The following is a 22206-nucleotide window of genomic DNA, read 5'->3' as shown; positions in this document are numbered from 1 at the left end:
TTCAGAGGGATCCTGGTCCTGCCGACACATTGATTCCAGTCTTCTAGCCTCCAGAACTGTGAGGGGGAAGACATTTGTTTTAAGTCATCAAGTTTGTGGTAATTTGTTAGGGCAATCTTAGGAAAATAATAGCCACCCATCTGCTTAAAACGGCTCTCCGGTCTACAAGGCACCTTATTCTGGCATCCCCAAGCCTGCGATGATGTTAATGACAATACCATTATTTATTTAACACTTACTACAAGTCTAACACTGCACTAAGTGTATTATATGCACGATTCCTTTAATGCTTATCTGAATACAGCAGGTTCAATGACTAATTCACGGCTGGAAAATGGAAGCTTAGAGTGGTTAAGTAGTATGTGCAAAATTAGACAGTAGACCCCAGGCAGTCTGACTCCATAAGCCTCACCATTTCTGCTCCAATATTAGCTCATTATGCCCCGAACGAGCCCCTCCTGTCAGAGCAAACAAGCCTAGTGTGCCCCCTCGGGGCACACTCCAAGCTGCCCTGAGTCTATAACTCGAACCTTGCCTCAAGGTTACACTGCCTCTTCCTTCTTATCCTTTTAAATCCTTCCCATCCTAGGCCCAGCCCATGCTCCCTATCCTCTATGAACTTTCCAAGACGCCTAGGCCACAGCGGTCCCTCTTCCTTCTTGAACTCAGCCCTCAGTGTACTGCTTGCTTGGACCTAAAATATACTCAGGATTACTTTGGATGTTACTTGGCTTTTAAAAAAACTGTCTCCACCCGGATAGCAAGCATCCTGCAAGCAGGTATTAATTATATGCAGGTTATCTGCCACATACCTGAACATCAAGACTTTCGCTACTCTTATTTCTCTAGGTAGAAACCTATCATGAAAGCTATCATCAGGTGTATATGCAATTACGGTAGAAACGACATTTGCAATTTGACTGTTTTCAAGTTTGCTGACTCTCACTTTCAATCGTGTATAAAATGTAGTCTGCTACAACAAAAAGACCACAAATAAATGCTGAGGAGGATGTGGAGAAAAGGGAACCCTTGTACAGTATTGGTAGGAATGTAAATTGGTGCAGCCACTGTAGAAAACATTATAGAGGTTCCTCAAAACCTGAAAATAGAACTACCACATGATCCAGCAATTCCACTCCTGGGCATATATCTGAAGAAAATGAAAACATTAATTCGAAAAGATATATGCACCCATGTTCACAGCAGCATTATTTACAATAGCCAAGACATGGAAGCAACATGTGTCCATCAACAGATGAATGGATAAAGAAGATGTGACATATATATATATATATATATATATATATATACACACACACACACACACAAGATGGAATACTACTCAGCCATAAAAAGAATGAAATCTTGCCATTTACAACAACATGGATGGACTTGGAGGGTATTATGCTAAGTGAAATAAGTTAGAGGAAAACAAATACTGTATATCACTTACATGTGGAATCTAAAAAATAAAACTAGTGAGTATAACAAAAAAGCCTCACAGATGTAGAGAATAAACTAGTGGTTACCAGTGGGGAGAGGGAAGGGGGAAGAGGCAAGACGGGTAGGGGATTAAGAAGTGCCAACTATTATGTATAAAAAAAATAAGCTACAAGGATATATTGTACAACACAGGGAATATAGCCAATTATTTTATAATAACTACAAATGGAACGTAACCTTTAAAAATTGTGAATCACTATGTTGTACACCTGAAACTAATATAAATCAACTATACCACCCCCCCCATATATATGTGCATATACATACGTGTGTGTGTGATATTGTCCAATGAATGAAACTTGGTTTATTTGAAAAAGCCCAAGAAAAGAATATATTTTGAGCGGAAAATTAGTTTTGTAATTTAGGGTGGAATACTGAACCTCAGGGTGGCTTAGCGTTATGATGTGCCTTGTGCTTTGTTCAAAGATCTGATATGTCATATGCTCTGTGTAAAAACAGGAAGAATCCACTTGTGGAATTTTTCTATAAGTGCTCCAGCAATGAAACAGCTGCTCGAGTGAGGAATTCCAGTTTGAAAAGGTAAACCACATTATACTGCGGGTAACTAGTGGAGAGATGTTGGGCACAGTAAACAATCTGATTTTCAACTGACCCAGGAGCCTATACAAACAACGCCACATTCAGATGTGGAGATTCATATAGGTCTTGGATATCTTTCGAGATGTCAGGGGTCTACTGCAAGGTTCAGGCAGGTAACATCAGTGAGCAAAAGGCGTAGGATCCAAGAAAGATACCACCGTCCACACAGTGGTAAATGCAAACTGACACCTGCTTCGCTGTTGCAATTAAGAGTAGACAAAACTATAACGCACTGTAGTGTGCACACCCCAACGAGAGGGCTGCTTGGTGCTAGTCAATTGTTGCCTTGAGGGATTATAGATCTCACGTATTCTAATTTTTATAAAAAAGTTGGAGGTCTAGGTTTTTATGTATTTCCAATTTAAAAATGTTAGCAGCTAGTTCACTAAAACAAACATTGCACAAACCAAATACCCATGGCAAGCTAAGATTCGGCCCATGGCCCACCAATTGGCTACCCCTGGGCTGTAGTTTATCTATCTGCCCCCTTTTGTCTGTGAGCTCCAGGACCCTAGAACCTGGTAAAAGGAATATACACATTCACTGAAGGGCAGTTGGAATAAGAACATGCACTCAAACTTGAAAGATGAGGGCTTAAAAGTCCCATTCAGCAAATTAGTGTATGTGAAATTCATTCATTCCTCATTATTTATTGCATATCCTAGTACAGGCCAGGCACTGTTGTAGGATTAGGTAAGGGCCATACAGTAATGAATAAATCATATTTCTGCTGCTCTCTTGAAGCTTATATTCTAATAAGAGAGTCAATGATAAAGTAAAATAAGGTAATTTCAGATAGTGGCAAGCATTATGAAAAAGTTAATGTTAGCAAGGAGTAGAACATTGATGGGGGTTGTCAAGAGGGGCTTATTTCTGGAGAGATGACTCTGGAGAGGGGACCTGAATGATGAAGCCTGTCACACAAGATATGGAAGAAAAGCATCCCAAGCAGGGAGGACAGCAAGTGGGAAGGACCAGGAATAGATGTGCACATTTGAGGAAGAGGAGGAGAGGTTGGTTGATGGAAGAGGCTGGCAGGGGTCAGATCACATACAGCTGGAGTCAGGGGTTTGTAGAGTGAAATGAGTAACCACTGCAAGTTTTATGTATTAGAACAACATGGGATTAACGTTTCCAATACATCAACTGTTTGATGGACCGTGGCAAAGACATACAGATAGAAATGCTACTACACCTACTATTGAGATGATAGTTGATAGAGGAAAGGAATTTGATGACATAGAACCAGGCAGGGTAGGAATTTCCTGTCCTTAGAACTGGGTTAGAATTATCCTGAGCAGAGGTGGCAAAAGCAGAAGGGTCAAAAGGACAGCTGGAATCAAGGAGGCTGGTGTTTATTTCATGCTTTAATTATTAAAATCTTGTACTGTTCAGATTCAGAGCTAATCTCAGTGAGGCAGCATTCTGAAACAGCTGTATTTTGAACTGTGTTCATAGGAAATGCAGAATTCAAACTTCTCTAAGTAGTTGGGTGCTTTCTAACATGAATTGTTTGGATTGCAGGGGTAAAAATAGAACCCCCTTATTTCCAACACACATACTCTGCACAATGCTGGGAGGTAAGGGCCAGTTTGCAGACAAGAGGTTAAATAACTTGCCACATCACCTTAGTAGAGGAATGACTTGAATGCAGAGCTGACATGGAAGCCCATGTTCCTTTTATTCCAGAAGTGGACAAAGTTCAAATGGTTACAAAGTCAAGCTGTGTCTTCCAGCCACAGGAGTGGCTACTCTAAGGGACACAAGGGGATCAAGGCTGGACCTAGAATTGATCATTACTTTTGGAGCCAAGAGGTGGGTACTCGACTTTCCCCATGAAAGGGCTTATATTAAGAATCATTAGGATGAATACTAAATATCTTATATGTAGATTTACAGCTGCAGTGGGAAACAAAGGTGAGCGGACAGACACAAATGGGGCACATACATACAAGGCTGTTGAGGTACAAGCAGTAATGTATTAACATCAGGAACTTGGTGAGATACCTGGTGAATGAGGCCGCAATTTAGTACGTTTCAGAATAACACATAGCCTGGGTTCCCAGACTTCTGAACTTCAGTAAAAAAAATTAAAGTTACCAAGCCTTGAGATCTACAAGGAACAGAAAAATGTGTTCAGGGACACCATAGGGTTACAATCAGCCAACCCAGAATATGGAAAATTCCAAGACAAATGACCCAATTTCTCTAAATTTCAAGGGAAAAAAAAGATGGACAATCTGTGATTTAAACCAAATATAGACCTTGTTTGAACCAATTATAAAAACAAATGAGAGATAGTAAGGGAAATCTGAATAGTAAGACATTACTCTTACTTTAAGTATAATAAAAATATTATGGACGTTTAAAAAGCCCTTACCTTTTGGACTGAAATACGTGATGAAATCATTTGTCTGGGATTTTCTTCCAAGTAAGGGTGGGAGGTGGAATGGTGAGTTGGTGAGGTATAAACAACGTTGCCTGACCTAGAACTGATCATTACTTTCGGAGCCAAGAGGTGGGTACCCGACTTTCCCCATAATAAAAGTCTGAAAATTAAGTTTTTCAATTTGGGTACAGCAGCATAAAGTTGTCAAGCTCTTGACAACCTAGAAAACTGATTCAGTAACAGCACAAGACAAAAATTAGGACACAAGGAAAAGTTATCATCCCAAAGCAACGTCTAACATAAAACCCTCACCTCACACGCAGATGTATCCTCCGTATCTTCCATCTTCACAAAACCCCTTCACCTGAGTACTATTTCCAAACAAGGATAGGGTAGGTAAAAATTTCTACACTATTAAGAATTCAGGATTAATTTGTTAAACAGGGCCTTGACATTTGCCTGTGCCTTTCTTCATGCCAGTCTTGTAAAGAAACTGTTTGCTATTTAGAGGCAGTTTAAGCTCTGCACAAATACTGTTAACAGTTCAGCAATTGTATCATAAAAGCACATGTAGAAAGAACACTCTAAATGAACTGTTTATCCTTCCAGAAGTTGCTCATTCATACTAGGCCGTTAGTTTTTAGTTTTTATAGTCAGAAATGTAACTGATTAAGTATCATACCCAACATTTTTATATCCAAGTGAATCTTGTCTCCCTGTGAGGCTTTCTACTTTTTCCAGCCCCACTGCCCGCCACTGCTGAAATGTGTTCGGAAATCTTTGGAATTCTCTTCAGAAGCTGTAACTATTCTTTTTAAACATCCTTAGTGGCAGTAAATCTTCATCTCTTTGTGGATGTATTTGATTTTTTGAAACAGCAACAAGTCATTTGGAGCCAAGTCTAGTGGACAAGGTAAGTAACCAAGATGGGTGAAAATTTTAATGGAAAATTTTGACTATAAAGCAGTATTTTATTTATTATGGCCTTTACAATCTCTAAATTGACTTCTAAAATATTGGGGAAATAACTCTCCATGTGAATAATTCTAAAAATATTCTTTCGGCTATGACTTCTGGCTTTCTTTGTGGTCAGACTTGACTTTAACAGCCAGCCGGCGGGGGGGGGGCTGTGGGCGGCTCACCTTATTACTTAGTTCTCCTAGCTTAGATAAAAAGCATCATTAAATACCTCAAGAAAAATGTTAACGCTCAGTAGTTGTCTCTAATTTGCTGTCATGTTGAAAGTTCTGGTTTGCTCACCTTTGCAACAGTACTTAAAACAGACTTAAAATAACCTTATGCTGCCATTTATGTGCAAATCCAGTTTTGACTTAGTTTCATGCTACAATAAAACATTTAATGTTACATTGTTGGGCCACACCCATTTGCTTTTTCCATATATACAGAGAATATTTCTACGCTAGCTCCCAATGCAGGTAAGAATTACATTTTAATAATCTCCAACTTTATGTAACGGAGGAAAGAACAGGTCTATATCAGAAAATCAGTACAGCCATTTTACTATTAAAATTTTTCTTTTTAATAATTTATTTAAATAAGATGTATGAAGCAGTTTAGAAAAACAAGATTTGTATTTTATTTCCTTGTAAAAATCTTTACACATGCAGACGAACCAGTGTTAAGAAAGTATTCACCATCATTTAAACAAATAACCACTTAAATAGAACAGTGTCTGCAATTTCATCTGTATAAAAATAAGATACATTTTTACAGAATCCACGCTCCAGTTCTTATAGCAATAAACAATACACAACTATAATAATTACAATTGAACCTGACCAAGGTTTTCAATTAGATACTGCTAGGGCATTTTATGTGCAAAAAAAAAAAAAAAAAACCAAACATAGTTCTTTCCAAAAGAAAATGTCCTCAGTGTTTCTAGAGACCTAGAGAATTTTAAGAAATCAAATCCTAATCAGTTTGCTTTTAATGTTTGTTTCAATTATGAGTCCATACATCACACTGTAGATAGCCAAAATCAGAAGTTGATGCAGGCTCAAAGGAAGAAAGTCAGCGCCTGTGCCTGCCATGTCCTGAGCGACTGCCACCATGGTGCTTGCCTTTATGAGACCTCTCAAAGGAGCGAGATCTTTCACGCCTGTCCCTATGGTGTCCCCTTTCATGCCTGTGTTTCTTGACAGCGTCTGAGTGATCCCGAGACTTGCTCTGAGATCGAGAACGAGACTTTTTCCTTTTATGACCATGTCTATTTGAACTTTTTAAATCATCTCTGGTATGCTTGGCTTTAAGGTGAGGAGAACCATGATTGTGATGTCTTCTCGGGCTTTCACTGTGACTGCGGGACCTGCTTCTTGATCTCGAGCTGTATGTTCCAGATCGACTCCGCCTATTATTATAACTTAGATAATAAAAATTTGAGGTTAGGTTCAGTTTCTACTGGGAACAGATTAGTTTTGGTGGTGCTCATCACAGCAGGTTCAAAACAAAACTATCGAATGGTGTCAGTGACAGGCCAGACTGAAGACTTTTATTGTTATTTCCCCACCCCTCGCTACCTCTCCTCCAGCCTGTTCACATATTAGACAAATCTTGAACAAATTTACTATATGTCTATATTCCGAGGGGAGTAATTAATTTTTAGCGCCCTAGATATAGCTATTTACTGAATTATCTCCCACATGCTCAAAAGACCCACTGAAGAGCCACAAGTAGCTAGCCATCTAATTATAAAGCTAATTAGTGAAGATTCTTTGGCTATGGCTGACCTGATTATTGGTTATTAATTATTAAGTGGTCAGCCAGGCCCTACACTTCAAAAAACGTGGACAAAAACAGAATAGAATGCCATACACCACCACAAAACAAAAAAGCCACATGCCTACAGAGCATATTTACAAACTCATTTCTCACAATTTACCTCATATTAAAAGACTAAATCTAGCCTAACTTTGAAAACAGTCTATGTGCAATTTTTTAAAAAAGCCAGAACCTTTACTCCAAATAAGACTGCTTTCCCTAAGAGAGTATTTACTTACTGTCTTCTTGGAGTATGTGATCTAGAACGTGATCGTGTTCTTGACCTTGATCGACTTGCACTTCTGCTATTTCTACTTCTCTTGCTGTCTTTTCTTACACTTAAAAAAAAAAAAAAAAAAAACCCACACAATATTTTAGTTGCATACTAAGTATGTTAGAAATTAAACACATAGAAAGATTCCTCAGGCCATTTTTCTAACTTAAGTATACTCACCCATTGTAAGGGCTTTTGGAAGCCTGTTGTCTATCCTCAGGTTCTTTTTTGACTGTCTTCACATTAATGGAGATCGGGGACTTCTCTTCAGCTTTTACTTCTCTTGGTGATGCTGTTAAAAAAAAAAAAACATAATAAGGCATGTTAACTATTAGATTTTACAGAGGGCCAATTCTGTTTCTAAATGTGACTCCAAATACCATCCAAGTATCAGTCCTCAGTTGGCTGTCATGAGAGAAAACAGTAATAGCCTCTTAACATCTTTGTTTCTATGCAACTGTTAAGTGCTAAAGCTTTCTAATAACCAAACATCTTCAGTACTCAAGTCATTTCAATCCTGAATTAATCTTACATGGTTTAGAGGCTGGAGAAAATCCACCAAGGGTTGAAAGGGCTGGAGTTCCATCGGGATTCAATCCCTTTGCTTTTAATTTGGCTTCTTGTAAGGCCACTTTTCTTTTCTCTACTTCTTTTTCCAGCAATTCATAGTTTGGCTGTTGAAGAAAGTGAAGTTAGTATTTCTCTTTTACAGAAGTTCAGATTCTTAGCGCTGACAAAATATTAACACAAACACTAGTAAACAGAATTACCTTTTTTCTGGTATAAAGCCTGAGCGTTTCTATGCAGATTTCCTGGATCTCCTCTTCAGTAGTACCAAAAAGAAGAAACCAATGGGGACGAGTTGGCAATGGAATCTAAACCATAAAAAAAGAATAGTTTAGATGAAATTTTCACTGTTTTTATTAGGAGAACTAATACTTCTTGTGATTTATCCTACAGGACTATAGAATATATATATCAGGCTATATATATAACCTACCTGAAGAGCTCTAGCTGCAAGGTAGATGCAAGCACATGCTATAGTCTCTGGTTGAAATCGAACAAATACATTGGTTCGAAGACTGTCATTCATATAATTCCTGAAAAATATTTCAACCATAAGCTTTGTATGTAAATAAACCAGTTCTTCTGAAGCTTACATAAAATTGGAGACTCAATCTACTTTATTCTTTTTTCTTCTCATATTATCTTCAATATTCTAGCATGTAACAATTCTTAACTCAAAAATCAGTAAGAGATAAGAATTTAACACTAGAATCATTCTTCATGTCTCCTATATATAAGCAAAGTCCTTTAAAATAATTCCTTATTATTCCAAATAGAACGTAAAGTTTTTTAAAAACATATTTCTATGAAAAACAATGAGAGTCAGTTCTGACATGACTAGTTTCAGAAATAAACCACTCCAACAATACTTCAAGCCATTAATTACTGACCATCTCTCTCCTTTATCCACAATGAAAAGCAGTGTCAATCAAGTTCTTTCAAAAACTCAATACTGTGAGAGGGGTAAAAAAGGCATTTTCAGTAAGCACTCACCAAATTATATTAAGAAAGCTAAGTAAGCTACTTCAGAAAACCTAGGTTGGGAAGTGAAGAGCAAAAAACACATACAACAGCCTTGTTTACATACCTTTTTGTGTCTAAGTATAAATAAAAGCAGTAACTACTTCAGTTAATAAATTACTGGACTTTTATATTAGTGAACCCTCCCCACAAAATTCCTAAAGTATTGAAGAAATTTTACAAATAGTTCAAAAGGTTAAACTAAAAGACTATTTCTTAAAATTCCTTACCCGTGAAACTGCTAAAAATCTGTTTTATATAACATATGTTAAAAAATGGCATGCATTTTATAAAAGTAATGAGATTTTTCTAGTATTACTAGTATTTATTGAGCCCAAAAAGAAGCATGGCAGTCGTAAGTCCGGAACATAAGAATTACATCACTTAAGTACTGCACATCATCAACAGTCTTAAGACAGTAGTTGTGGCTGAACCACGAACTCCTTGTTTTAACTGTAAATAAGTCAGCACTGCAAATCACACAAAGTAAGTTCTAAAGTGCTATGTTAATATTAACATCTCTTAAAAATGAAGTACTTCTTTCTTCTAATACTACTGCCTCCAATAGCCCAGCAGCTATGAATTCATCAAGTATGGTAATGGTGCCCATTTTAAGCTGCCGTCTCCTTTGGTAGAATTCATGCTATACATACCAAAAAAAAATAGAAATCTAGTCAAACTCCTAACAAAAATCATTTAATTCATAATGGCTGGACAACAAATCTATCAAAAATGAACTATTCATTTTGATAGTTACAGGTATACATTAAATACATAGGCATGTTGAAGAGTTACTTCTAGAAGCAAATATACAAATCCTTTTGACACCCCGACAGAACTAGAAGATGCTGCCAGATGGATATGGACCACTTCAGTGAATCTCGGATGAGAGCTTGCACTGGATTGGCTGGAGAGCAGGGCAGCCAATCAGGCCATCCTGAGGTCATGGGCTGAAGTGCAGAGGGCAGAGTTCTATGACTTACCATCATGGACTACCCTTTAATTAAAGAGTAGAAAAAAGAACAAAGTTAAATTGAGTTCTCCATTAAAAGTAATTAGTCAAGCCAAGAAAACAGGAAGCAGAAATAAGCATTATTTACCTTTTCATTAAAAAACAAAAAAACAAAAAGCACCAAAACAAACTCATCTCATTATTTTGGAAAGGGAAAATGAAACTTACTTTATTTCTGCTTCTGTTTTCCTGGCTAGGAAAGAAACGTAAAAAAGCAACTTACCAGGCAGTTTGAACCAGGGTTTGATTACGTTCACATTCTAAGACTTGTAAATACATAACAATGATCTGAAGGACAAGGGAAAAAAACTCAGTTTAGCATACTGGTGGTTCTTTCAGAGTACAGAGTTCAATGAACATAAGTAACTGAAAATGTTAGGTGCAAGTTTTAATTCTTCTATAAACTGTATAAATAATACAGACGAACTAAAATGTACCCAAGAGTCAATGTAGGTTATTATGCTACTAGAGTTCATACGGAGACGTAATGTTCCAAAATTGTGCAGGAAAAAAAATGGAAGTTAAATCAGTTAAGAACAGTATCTAAGTTTCATGTGACAGAAACTGATTATTTCATTTACTTTCCCAAGGTACAAAAACCCTAGAGACTGCTATGTTTTTAAAGTTACACAATGGGTATGATACATATTATGTACAACTCAGAGTGGGTAAGTAATCAAACACTAATATTTCTACAGTGAAGCTTATCACACTAACGTGTGATAAATTTAAAAACTCATATAAATGAGTTTACCTCAGTTCTGATCTTTCTGGACCTGTATTATCATCACTCTCATTTTACAATTTTAGAGATGTGGAATCTGAGAAACTTATCTGCCGAGGTCACATAGCTAATGGCAGAAACAAGTTTCTATGCGCAGATGGTCCTGCCCGCAGAGCACCTGTTCTCTTAACCACTGTGCTACAGCTTATGTTGAGCATATGGAAGCCAAGAGACACTGGAGAAACCTAAGAACATTCAACAACGCTAACAGTGAGCAGCCACACGCAGCATTTCACCATGCGACAGGGTAGCGCACTGTACTGCCAGGTACTTCTGCAGATACACGTATAATTTATTCCTTGGCTAACATCTAAAAATCTCCGTTTTCTAGGTATGGAAACTGGGTTACCTCAGAAGCAAAAAGAACAAAATAAAGAGTAAAGATTTGAACCCAAGTCCTTTCAACTCCCATTTTACTGATAAATATCAATATCCAAGAAGTTGCTTTTTAAAACCAACTCTCAAATACAAATTCATGTAAAATAAAATTTTAAGAAAACCCCTAATACTTACGAACGTTAATTTCTGTATTCTACAACTCACCTTATGGGGATGCTTGACATGAACACAAAATCCCAACTCCTTTAGCACCCTCCTCTCTGCCTTGATAACTTGATTTTTGGTGTTAATGTAGTTCTGATCAAGGATCAGGGGGCTTGGAGTCCTATAGTTTGTAAAAAATAAAATCAAAACTGTTTTGCACATCCAAAAAATTTTATTTGTGGCATCTCCATTTTCCCTTCCAACCAACTATTGGCAACAGAAACCAGCTTTTTAAACTCCTGCAAACAAGTTAAAAGCATTAATCTTGTGCTGTCCAAGTTATGCTAATGAAATACATACTTTCTCGACTCAGTTCCTAGTTTACTAACAAAACCCTGCAATGAAAAAAATTCACTCTAATGCTCTTAGATACATCCTTGTTGATTTTTTTCATCCAGATATTTTAGGTATATGTATTAGGTGACAGCCTGATTTATTTCCACAAACCTCGTTAGTCTCCACAGACTCCAGGAACAAAACTAATGTGCTCTTGAAAATACGTATTATAAAGACCTCATAAGATTATAGTGATTTTACTCATTTTATAAAATATCAACTCTTGGCTAGTTTAAGGCCAAAATTAAAATTCTGGAAAAAAACGGTGGGTAGCTAATTCAGATTCCCCTAAATGGGCAATTTGTTTAAATAAACTGATCTAAGAATCTCTGTTAAAGAAAATAATCTGGAAACTATAGATTCAGCTCAATTACCAAAGAAATGTTTTAAAAATCAGATTTAAAATTCGAAGTGATCAATAAAAACCAGGCCAAAATTTGGTCAGAGTTGTCATTATTAGGTAGTAACTTTAGTATGCAATGGCGAAAGAGATGGGAAGACCAACCATAATGAAGAAACTAGAAGAGTACTCAAAGGTCTCTGTGCCAGACTAAATTACGATAGCTTCAAAAGTTATGATGCAGAAGGCGATATATCAGTGGTTCAATGCTTTGGGAAAAAATGCTTTCAATTAAAACATCTTTAAGTCTTAAAATTGAAAACTAGTTTCTTAATGAGAAGTCAGTCAGGACTTAGACTTTCACTTTAAAGCCTATAAAATGTCCCAATGTCCTTCATTTGAGACATTCTTAGATCTAACCAACAAAAAATACGTTTTTATTAAGACCTGATATGGTATGTATCTGGGTAGAACAATTAAATACTTTTCCCCATACTCAATTTATTTTCAGCCAAAAGATTCAAGAGCTTTTGCTCTGGGCAGAACACAACATTTTAAAGACAGTCATTCTGAACACTGCCCCCACTTATAACTCATTTTACCATGCCCACCAAATCCAGAAAAATTTAAGCCCATGTTAGCCAAAAACCTACATATCCATTTGAAGATCAGAAAAGAATCTGAAATAAGCTACATTACCCTGTAGTGATATGCTACCAGAGTAAAAACAATCAGCTACCATATTTATTTTCCATTCTTTCTCCTATTTCAAATTATAAACCTGGAATGCTTAACTAAACAATTTTTAGTTATTCTATACTATACGATTTCTATCAAGTTGGATATAAGACAAAAGTTGGCAAAGCTGACAAGATGGAAAATAGCATGTTAACAATATTTAAAATGGCCTTCACTCAATTCTTCTTAACAGCTTTGAAAGGTGTGAGAAATGCGGCCACCAGCTGGGGAGGGAGCTGATTTCTAACATAAAAACATAATAATGAACCCATTTTTATCAGGACAAATGGGCTACAAGTTCATTGTTCTTTGGAAAAAAATCAAATTTAACTCAAATGAAAACAATTAATGTACATATGAAAACATATTCCAAAGATCTTAAGGTTTATGATTTTTCAGATATTAAAACAGGAAATTTGGAAAAAAAGTGAAATCTACTTAAGACTCTAACCGATGGACTAGTTATCTGATGGCCCTTTCATCAGGCATTCATTAGGAGACAGAATACCTCTGGTGTTATAGTTGCACATCACCTTAACCCTTAACGTGCAACTCAAACAGTAAACAGCACCATCAGAATCCTTATAAAATTATTATAAAAGCAGTTTTGTCTCATTTTTTCCCACTTATGTTGAACAAATTCATTATACCTCTTACTAAACTTGCTTTAAGAGTTGATTTCAAATTCTGTTAAAATTCATTTTCTTGCAATCAACCAACTAAACACTTGAATTATGGCTATTAGTCCCAAATCAGGTTTAATCATTAATTCTGCTTAAGCGAATTATTTTCCATCCATTCTGCCACAATCTTTACTTTCCCATTTTTTTGTGTCAAAATCCCAACATTAAACCAATTAAGGAAACCAAACTACTATCTACTATGATTCCACTAGGTACACAGCTTATTGCTTAGGCCTACTATTACCTGTAGTCTTCAAAGTTAACTTTGTAGGTGTAAAATCTGATACGTTCTTTTGTTCAGAACTGGTTTTACCTCACAAATCAAAGAAGGCTCGATGAATATAATTTACACTACTTACAAAGACTATTTTGTATCAGAAGTAGAAAAACGTGGGCTTCCCTGGTGGTGCAGTGGTTGAGAATCTGCCTGCCAATGCAGGGGACACGGGTTCGAGCCCTGGTCTGGGAGGATCCCATATGCCGCGAAGCAACTAGGCCCGTGAGCCACAATTACTGAGCCTGCGCGTCTGGAGCCTGTGCTCTGCAACCAGAGAGGCCGCGAATAGTGAGAGGCCCGCGCACCGCGATGAAGAGTGGCCCCCGCTTGCCGCAACTAGAGAAAGCCCTCACACAGAAACGAAGACCCAACACAGCCATAAATAAATAAATAAATATAAATAAAAATTTTTTTTTTAAAGTAGAAAAATGTGTCCCCATATAACAGCAGTAAGGAAAGATTCAAACTGCCTAAGCAAATGGTTTCTTTAAAGTATCAATTAGTACCTTACATGGTAACAAGTACATCAAATTGAATTAAGGCTTGCTAGAACTTCTTCCTCCGCAATTAGGTAAACTTTCCTTTCCAATAAAAGTTTGAACAGCTAACATTTTAAAATCTTTTTAAAAGAAACCATCTGTTCAGAAAAAAACTTTCATGATCAAAAAACACCCAAACCTAACTCTACCTCTACCTACCTCCTCCGCTTTTAACTTGGTCAGATTTTTCAGATTAATTTATATGAAAAGAACAATTTTCAAATTTTAGTCTTAGTATGAAATTCTGGGTTCTGGTCATTTGACGTTTATTATCTGGTCTCTCAGAATAGCTATCTTTCCTTCCACATGATCTTGAAATACAACCACAACAACAAATTTAGGAGCAGATCCAAACATGGTTTGTCTCACTCACGTAGTACAAAGGACCAAGAAAATGAAGAACAAGTTCCTTAAGAGACTATACTTAAACGAGATCAGTTTACAAGAAGGCAGACTGCTACTCAACCTACAGAAACTCGTAATTCCTACCTCAAAAGAATGTTCTTTCTTTGGCAGTGTTCAAACAAACACTTTTAGAGCCACCAAAATAAACTGCAGAGGAAGGCTGGACTATATGACAAGATCTCTTCCCTTCCAACTCTATGATCTATATGCATGTTGAAAATACCACACCATATTCACCAATGAGTGGGTTGCACCAGACTTTGAATATCTGTCTTTTAGAGAAGCCTTATAGTATGAAGGTAGGTGCCTTAAAACTATATTTATCTCTTAGAGAAGCCTTATAGTATGAAGGTAGGTGCCTTAAAACTACATAAAATTCTTAATTTGCTGGGAGTATGCTACATCTCAAAAGCAAATTATAATTGGAAACTACTGGAAAAAAGCAATCTTACTTTTTAAAATTCAGCCATTCATTCTGAGCTTAAAAAACCATTCTCAAACTACAAAAAATTGAAGAGAGAAAAAAAAAAATCCAGGATGGGGCTTGGGCATTAGTTCTTTCTAAAAGCTCCTCTGGTGATTCTAATATGTAGTCAGAACTTAAATACAGTGACCTAAAGTCTACAAAAACGATGCCTCTGTTATTACCAAGGTCACACTTCAATTTAAAGCTATTCATAAACTAAATTAAAATAAATAGCACCAATAAGACAAACTGATACATACTTTACCTAGCTAAAGTGTGATACTGATAGTACTTTCTAACAACATTAACCTATAGAAAACATTACTAAACTATCATTCTAATAACTTGGACAGCAAAGACAAACGCTTATAACAAGAAACAGGAGTTTTTCTAAATGGTTCACCAGTGGCCAACCTGTTAGTCCCCGATTCCAGTGACCTATTCTCAGAGCACTGGCTTCTCCTTGGGGATTTTCGATACTTCACTCACTGTTGCCATGACGACAGCTTCATCGCTATGTACCACTCCACATCACCCAGGCTTTGGTAAATGTAGCTGGTCGCTGTATAGTCGGTTGCAAGGGAAAAAAGAGTTGAAGTTAATGACATATACAAGCTACCTGTCTGAGTAAACTTGTAATATGCATAGAACACTTTTACATCCTGCCTTAAAAAAAAAAAGACTTCCATGCAATTAACAACTCCTTTTAAATTTCATGCTATAATCAGACTTCTGAGATTGAGACACAATCAATTTCTCTGCGATAATGACCAAAAGAAAAGGAAAAACAAAAAAAAAAACCACACTGTTACATCAGACACGACAGTCAAATCACGTGAGATGTTTTAAATTCCAAGGTTTTTATAGTTAAGACCTACTCTGAAATCAAGGAAGAATACGCAAAGAAAAATTTCAAAGTAGATGATACTAAATAATAGTTATTAGCTCAACGGTCCAAAGAATACTAACAGAAAACTATTTCCTTTAAGCAAACACAGAATCCTTTGACGAAAGATAAAAAACCTTTTTATTAGTGTCATTTTGTTTAAACACCCTGAAGAATCACCTAGATCTAAACATAAGTTTTAGCCCAGACCATGCTAAATACCAATTTGAAAACTTCCCAATTTTCAGGAATTCCTAAGAAGCTAAAAGACATTTTTAAATGAAAACTAAAAAAATTCGTCTATCCCTGGAAATGGTTACGGTTAATGAGAAAAGATGGCAGAATAAAGAATGTAGAAAACTGAAAAATGCTGTGAAAACTATCTGGGTAGCCATGTTTCAGATTTTAAGACAACTACTGGCTTGTCTCTGAATAATTCCATTACTACCAACTCTTACAGACTCAGCAAATAAAGACCACTCACGTAAGATACTAATTGGGTACTAACCGTTACCCAACCCCAAAACGACTGAAAATCCTTTTATAACTTCCTTTCAAACTCAGTACAAGTTTATCTAACACACAACAATTCCTTAAAAAGTGAGCCCAACTAATCTACACCAAGCATGTTCTTCTGTAGCATGTACTAGAAATCGTCTATAGACAAAAGCACTGCAACTAAAACTTTTTGGTACTGCCTCACACGAACACATAAAGTGTTAGCAGGCATCCACGACACCTAAAACACACCACTATCTTGGTCTCTGTTTTCTTACAAGATCAGATAGATGGGCCTTACCTAAATGCAACCCACTCACTGCAACTGTCATCTGACCAAAACAAAATACCTGTTTAATCCCTTTGACTCCAAACTTTATCATCCTGCAGTCCTTTCAGATCCGGTATTATAGGATATATCGTAGTTCAATGTTGAGAAGTATTCTAACAAAAGCCAACCTCAAGTGGTAAGGAATTAACTGGGACTTCCCGTAGAAAAACAATCTACACAAAATTTTGCCACAGTATTAACTTGAACTGCAGTATGTACACTTCCAGCCTTCAGTCTTCCAGAGAAAGGAGGGGAAAAATAACTTACAGAATACACTCACACTTGAGTCAAACGTATTCCCTTTCTTGTTTAATCTTAAACCACAGGACTGGCTTCACAGCACTGTTAGGATTGTCCATAAACGCAACTGCCTCTACAAACTTTAGATAACTGGTTAATTGACTTTTCAAATTAAGTACCAGCGTGTTCCTATGTGAATTTTAACACCTAAATTAAAGTCAGTTTTCCCTTGCATCGGTTTTAACTTGAGAGGAAAGAATGTTTTGATCTGTTGATTTGTGCACAGCACAGTAGTATCAAGAGATCTGTGTTCAGTAATGCCAATCTTACCTTTTTCCTCTTAACTGGCGTAGGTAGTGAAATACATTAATCACATCTCTTATTCTTCTAGGCGCTTCTTCGATTTTTGATGCAAGATTAATACAAGCCATGGCAACAATCTGAAAGAACCATGATCCAATAAAAAGTTGTTAGATTATGGGTCTACAGAGTACTGCTAGAAAAACGTGCCCCTCTCAAAGTCTAAGGAACTTATCCTGTTGAAGAAACTTTAGGACACAGCTGGGAACTTTAGGACCTTTGGCGAAATGAAATCGCAATTGACATTTCTAGGCCATAGACTTACCGCCTATGCTAGTGCAATGCTTTCTTTTTATTGATTAATCCCCCTTAATTGTGAATCCAGAGCCAAGCTCAACCTCACAGGAATTTTGCATTTGGTTGAAAATTCTAATTCTTGGTAACAGGGCACCTGGGCTCAGGATCCATCTTCTGGTTCTGAAACACTTTCCAAAAGTCCCTACTTCCCGGTGGGTGAGAGCTAGGTACAAAGGCCTGAAACTAACCACTCCCTTTCTGGAAAGACTGGCTGCTGACACCACCTCCGCCCTCCTTCCCATTTCCGGATGAAAAAAAATCCCCTTTCACCCGCCCCCGCTCTGCTTACCTCGAAACTGTGCTTGACGAAAGATTTGGAATAGAAAAAACGATGAAACAACACCTGCCCCGTTGCCATCGCCACCTGCAGACAAGAGAGAAGAACGGAAGCGCAGGGGTCAGGCGGGCCCGCACCAGGCGCCGCCGCCATTTTGTGCCGCCGCCGCTCGCTCCCCTCCCCCTCCCCGCCGCCAACAGCTCCCGTCTCCGTCCTCCCGTCGCCCGGCGCCCTCCCGCTCTCGGCATGCCCGGGATCCGGCTGGGACCCGCGGCTGGAGAGCCCCAGGGGGACACCCCCAACCCGGCCGGAACGTGGTGGTACCGGGACGCAGCGGAGAGGGAGGCGCAGCAGGTCGGCCCAGGGTCGGAGCACTGACCTGCGGCAGCCGAAGGAGAATGCCGGCGGCCTGGATGAGCTCGCAGCCCAGGATGCGCAAGTCCGTCTCGCTGGGCAGGTCGAGCCCGTCCTGCATGGACGGGGTGGGCGAGAGCCGCTCCTCCGGTATCAGCGAGTGGTCGATGGTGAGCGAAACTTCCGAGTACAGGCGGTCGCCGATTAGGATCCCTCCCGTCGTGGTCGTCGTCGTGGTCGTCGTGCCGGAGCTGGAGCCGCCCGCACTCGGGGCGGCCGAGGAGGCGGCGGCGGCAGCGGTCGCGGTGGGGTGAGGCCCGGACGCCATGGTCTCAGCGAAGCTGCACGCACGCCCAACGCAGCCGGAACCCGGAGAGAGACTAACCAGCGTCCTCGGCGCGACGGATATTCCCGTGACCGCCGGGTTCTGAGCCGCTTCACGCAGCGTGCGCTTCCGCCCTGACGTCACCACGCCCCTCCGGCGTGCGCCAACTAGTCCCTTCAGGCCTCGACTCTGCCCGCGGCGCCTCAACCCTGTGCTGGCCAGGGAGCGGTGGGACCCTCGGGAGACCTGGGTTCCCTCTCCGCTGGGCCTCCAGAGTGGTCGAGGAGGTGGTCTATTTCCTAAAACAAGCCCAAGCCGCCTCGTTTGTAATATTTTTAACCACAAGTATAATAAGGGAGGCTAACAAGATAGCTTTACAAGATACCTTATCCCCAAGTTCGAGTCTGCAAAATTTACTGTAACCCCTGCGCGTTGACAACTTGTCTAGAACGTGCGTCCCTATGCTCCCATCTCTCTTCCTGTCCTAACTTTTCGCATTTAGGTGGCGTAGTTTCGGCGAGTACAAAGGGAGGCGTTGGGTCGACCTTCGCCTGCATTGGCGGGTGGAAGTGGCTACTCCGATGTCGTGTACGGACGAACTTGTAATTTAAAGTGACCCGCAAGGAATCTGGAGAAGGGTGCTTTACAGTATTTTTAGAAAACAGGAATGTGAACTACTTCGGCTCGAAAAAAAAAAAAAAACCTCCCCGATGAGCGTGTGGTTCACAGGGGTTTCGAAGTAAGGCGAGGGATTCGTATTGACTGGGAGGGCGGCTGCTTTAGCAGCTTCGCTTGCGAAACTCAGGCCTGAGCCAGTGACAACGCCACAGCTTTCGCTAATCTGGAAAATCCCTAGTTTCCAAAAATAGTCTTAGGGCGAGACTTTACAGAGGTAATTTGATTATGCCTGGGGTCTATGTATTCCTGCGTGGTTACTCCAATTAGGTAGTATGGGAGAAATAAAATCTCCTTTGTATACATATTTTTCCCTCTGTGATATTAGCAGTTCTCCAAATTTCCTCAAAATTGAAGTAAAAACAATGATACTGATCCAGACTACTAGAAGCTAGAGTGGGAGGAAAAGGAGTAGATCTTGATTTACTCCAGCCATTTTTTGTCCCTTGCCTGAACCTCCAAGACACAGGGATGAGAAGTCCCACTGCCTTTCTATTACATAGCTCAGTTTTAAGGCTTAGTTTAATTATAGAAAATTGAAGCCTGGATCTATAGAACAAAGGGAGTTTGAATACACTGAAATATTTGTCAGTGATGTCACTAAAGCAAAACATATTCAAGGGACTTCCCTGGTGGTCCACTGGTTAAGAATCTGCCTTCCAATGCAGGGGACGCGGGTGAGGAGCTAAGATCCCACGTGCTGCAGGGCAACTAAGCCCATGTGCTCTAGAGCCCAAGCTGTAACTACGGAGCCTGTGAGCCTTCACGCTCTGGAGCCTGTGCGCCACAGCTAGAGAGAAGCCTGCGCGTCACAACGAAAGATCCCGCATGCCACAACGAAAGATCCCGTGTGGCACAGCTAAGACCCGATGCAGCCAAAAAAAAAAAAAAAAAAAATTCAAAAACCTCATTTTTAAAAAAGCATTAAATCAACCTTACATCAGTATTTCTGAACTCTGCCTGCACATAAGGATCTTCAGAGGAGCTTTTATTTATTTTTGGTCGAGCCACGGTGGCTTGTGGGATCTTAGTTCCCTGATCAGGGATTGAACCCAGGCCCTAGGTAGTGAAAGCACAGAGTCCTAACCACTGGACTGCCAGGGAATTCCCCAGAGGAGCTTTTTAAAACATACTGATGCCTGAGTCTTACTTGTAGGGGTTGATTTTATTGATTTGGGGTGGGCCCAGCCAGTGGTTGAATTTTGCCCATCCTCCAGACATTGGAATGTTCAGCCAGGATTGAGAAACATTGCTCCAATAGAGATACCTGACCTCTCTGCATGTCATGTTCACCTTTCTGACTAGGCTGCTTCCAGGGAAACTTCCCTCTCCAATATTCAGCAGGGATTTAAAATGCTTTAACAAACTTTGAAATCTTTAAAAACTAATTGATGATATGCTATTTTCCTGGTTCTGATCATCTAGTATGGTTGTGTAAGATAGTATCAGTGGGGGAAGTTTCAATTATTTCAAAATAAAAAGGGGAATAAAACCCCTAATTGGTGATATGCTTCATTGAAACATTGAGCTTCAGTGAAATCACCACCTATATTTGTAATGACTTGAGAGTAATATAATTTATTTTTAATTTCTTAATGGAACATTTTTCTAATATTTAGAGGATCTCCCACCATGCCTCTCCAATAGGCTGATTTGGTGATGTCTTGATATATTTTATAATTTTTTTTAAATCTCTAGGTCTATGATTAATCTAAAAAAGTTCACAAGCATAGGAGTGAGAAGTCCTGGGAGCAGGAGGGGTTACTTGCTCTACTCCTGATATCTTTTCCCGGCGGACCTCCCTGTTCCCCACACCTCCTGTGTCTGGCAATCATTTCCAGAAGTGCAGAACCACCCAAACTATTCCACAGCTTTGTGCCCATTTCCCACTCCCTTCTGACTGTACCCCAAATTATATCCAATAGACATGACAATTTTCACTGTTCCTCCCTTCAGGCTCAACAACGGTGGTAGAGGAAGTGGGCCGACATTTTATATGCTTGGCATTAACTCACTAAACTGTGATGTTACTGATACTTATAATTTTAACTTTAAAAGAAAAAATTCATGACTAATCCAGAAGATGGAAAGTAATGGGTCTAGTGGCTCTGCTCCACAAGGTTGTCTAAGGACCGGAGTTGAAAAAAAACTTTTGACTATCCTTTTAAGAGTCAAATTCCAGAAAAATCATGGTTTGAAAAGGTTGTTACATTATTTCTGAGTTATTTTGAAGAAAGTTGCTTTTCCATGTACCTACTTCCAAAACACCACCATTAAAATGTGGAACGACTAAGACCTATTCAGAGTTATAAAGGATCCAGAATTGGGAGGGGTAAAGCATATGTTTTAATTGCATAAAATCTTTAGTAGCAATGAGTTCAGACAAGTGAGACTGTTCCATTAAGAAGGTAAATGAATATGAAAAATATATATAACTGAATCACTTTGCTCTACAGCAGAAATTAACACAACATTGTAAATCAACTAAACTTCAATAAAATAAATTTTTTTAAAAAGAAGGTAAATGAGTTGTCATTCGAAATAAAAATAGAATGGTAAGTCTATAATATATTTTGTATATTCTTTCTCAACAAACAGAGGTCCTAGTACTAGTAGGCCCTGAGTTCACCCATGTCTAAAAGGAAATCAATGATAATTAAAGTTGCATTTTTACTTACCAAGACCTGCAGGCTTCAGATGATGACTGAA

General features: G+C 38.8%; 1 protein-coding gene and 1 long non-coding RNA gene across 4 annotated transcripts; one reads left to right on the top strand and one right to left on the bottom strand.

Moving 5' to 3' along the window:
- Window positions 1–226: 226 nt before the first annotated feature.
- LOC309629972 lies at window positions 227–6355 on the top strand. The gene is made up of 2 exons (XR_014245341.1): window positions 227–2043; window positions 3793–6355. It is a non-coding gene; the product is annotated as an uncharacterized lncRNA (long non-coding RNA).
- CCNL1 (cyclin L1) lies at window positions 6066–21970 on the bottom strand. 3 transcript variants are annotated; one of them, XM_082394388.1, is made up of 11 exons: window positions 18523–21970; window positions 18156–18230; window positions 17540–17649; window positions 11471–11591; window positions 10367–10431; window positions 8545–8644; window positions 8315–8419; window positions 8077–8218; window positions 7725–7836; window positions 7510–7608; window positions 6066–6872 (listed from the first exon to the last, which is right to left on the bottom strand). In XM_082394388.1, exons 1-11 carry the CDS (start codon window positions 18823–18825, stop codon window positions 6524–6526), a joined length of 1581 nt encoding a protein of 526 aa, XP_082250514.1. In that variant the 5' UTR covers window positions 18826–21970; the 3' UTR covers window positions 6066–6523. The 3 variants fall into 3 exon arrangements, with proteins under 3 accessions (XP_082250514.1, XP_082250515.1, XP_082250516.1); XM_082394389.1 differs by lacking the exon at window positions 7510–7608 and having other exon boundaries at window positions 18523–19090; XM_082394390.1 differs by lacking the exons at window positions 18156–18230; window positions 18523–21970 and adding an exon at window positions 15744–15816.
- Between the last annotated feature and the right edge of the window lie 236 nt (window positions 21971–22206).

The sequence above is a fragment of the Balaenoptera borealis genome, assembly GCF_965194805.1.
Source record: "Balaenoptera borealis genome assembly, chromosome: 5".
Taxonomy (NCBI): domain Eukaryota; kingdom Metazoa; phylum Chordata; class Mammalia; order Artiodactyla; family Balaenopteridae; genus Balaenoptera; species Balaenoptera borealis.
This window is presented reverse-complemented; position numbering and strand designations above follow the sequence as displayed.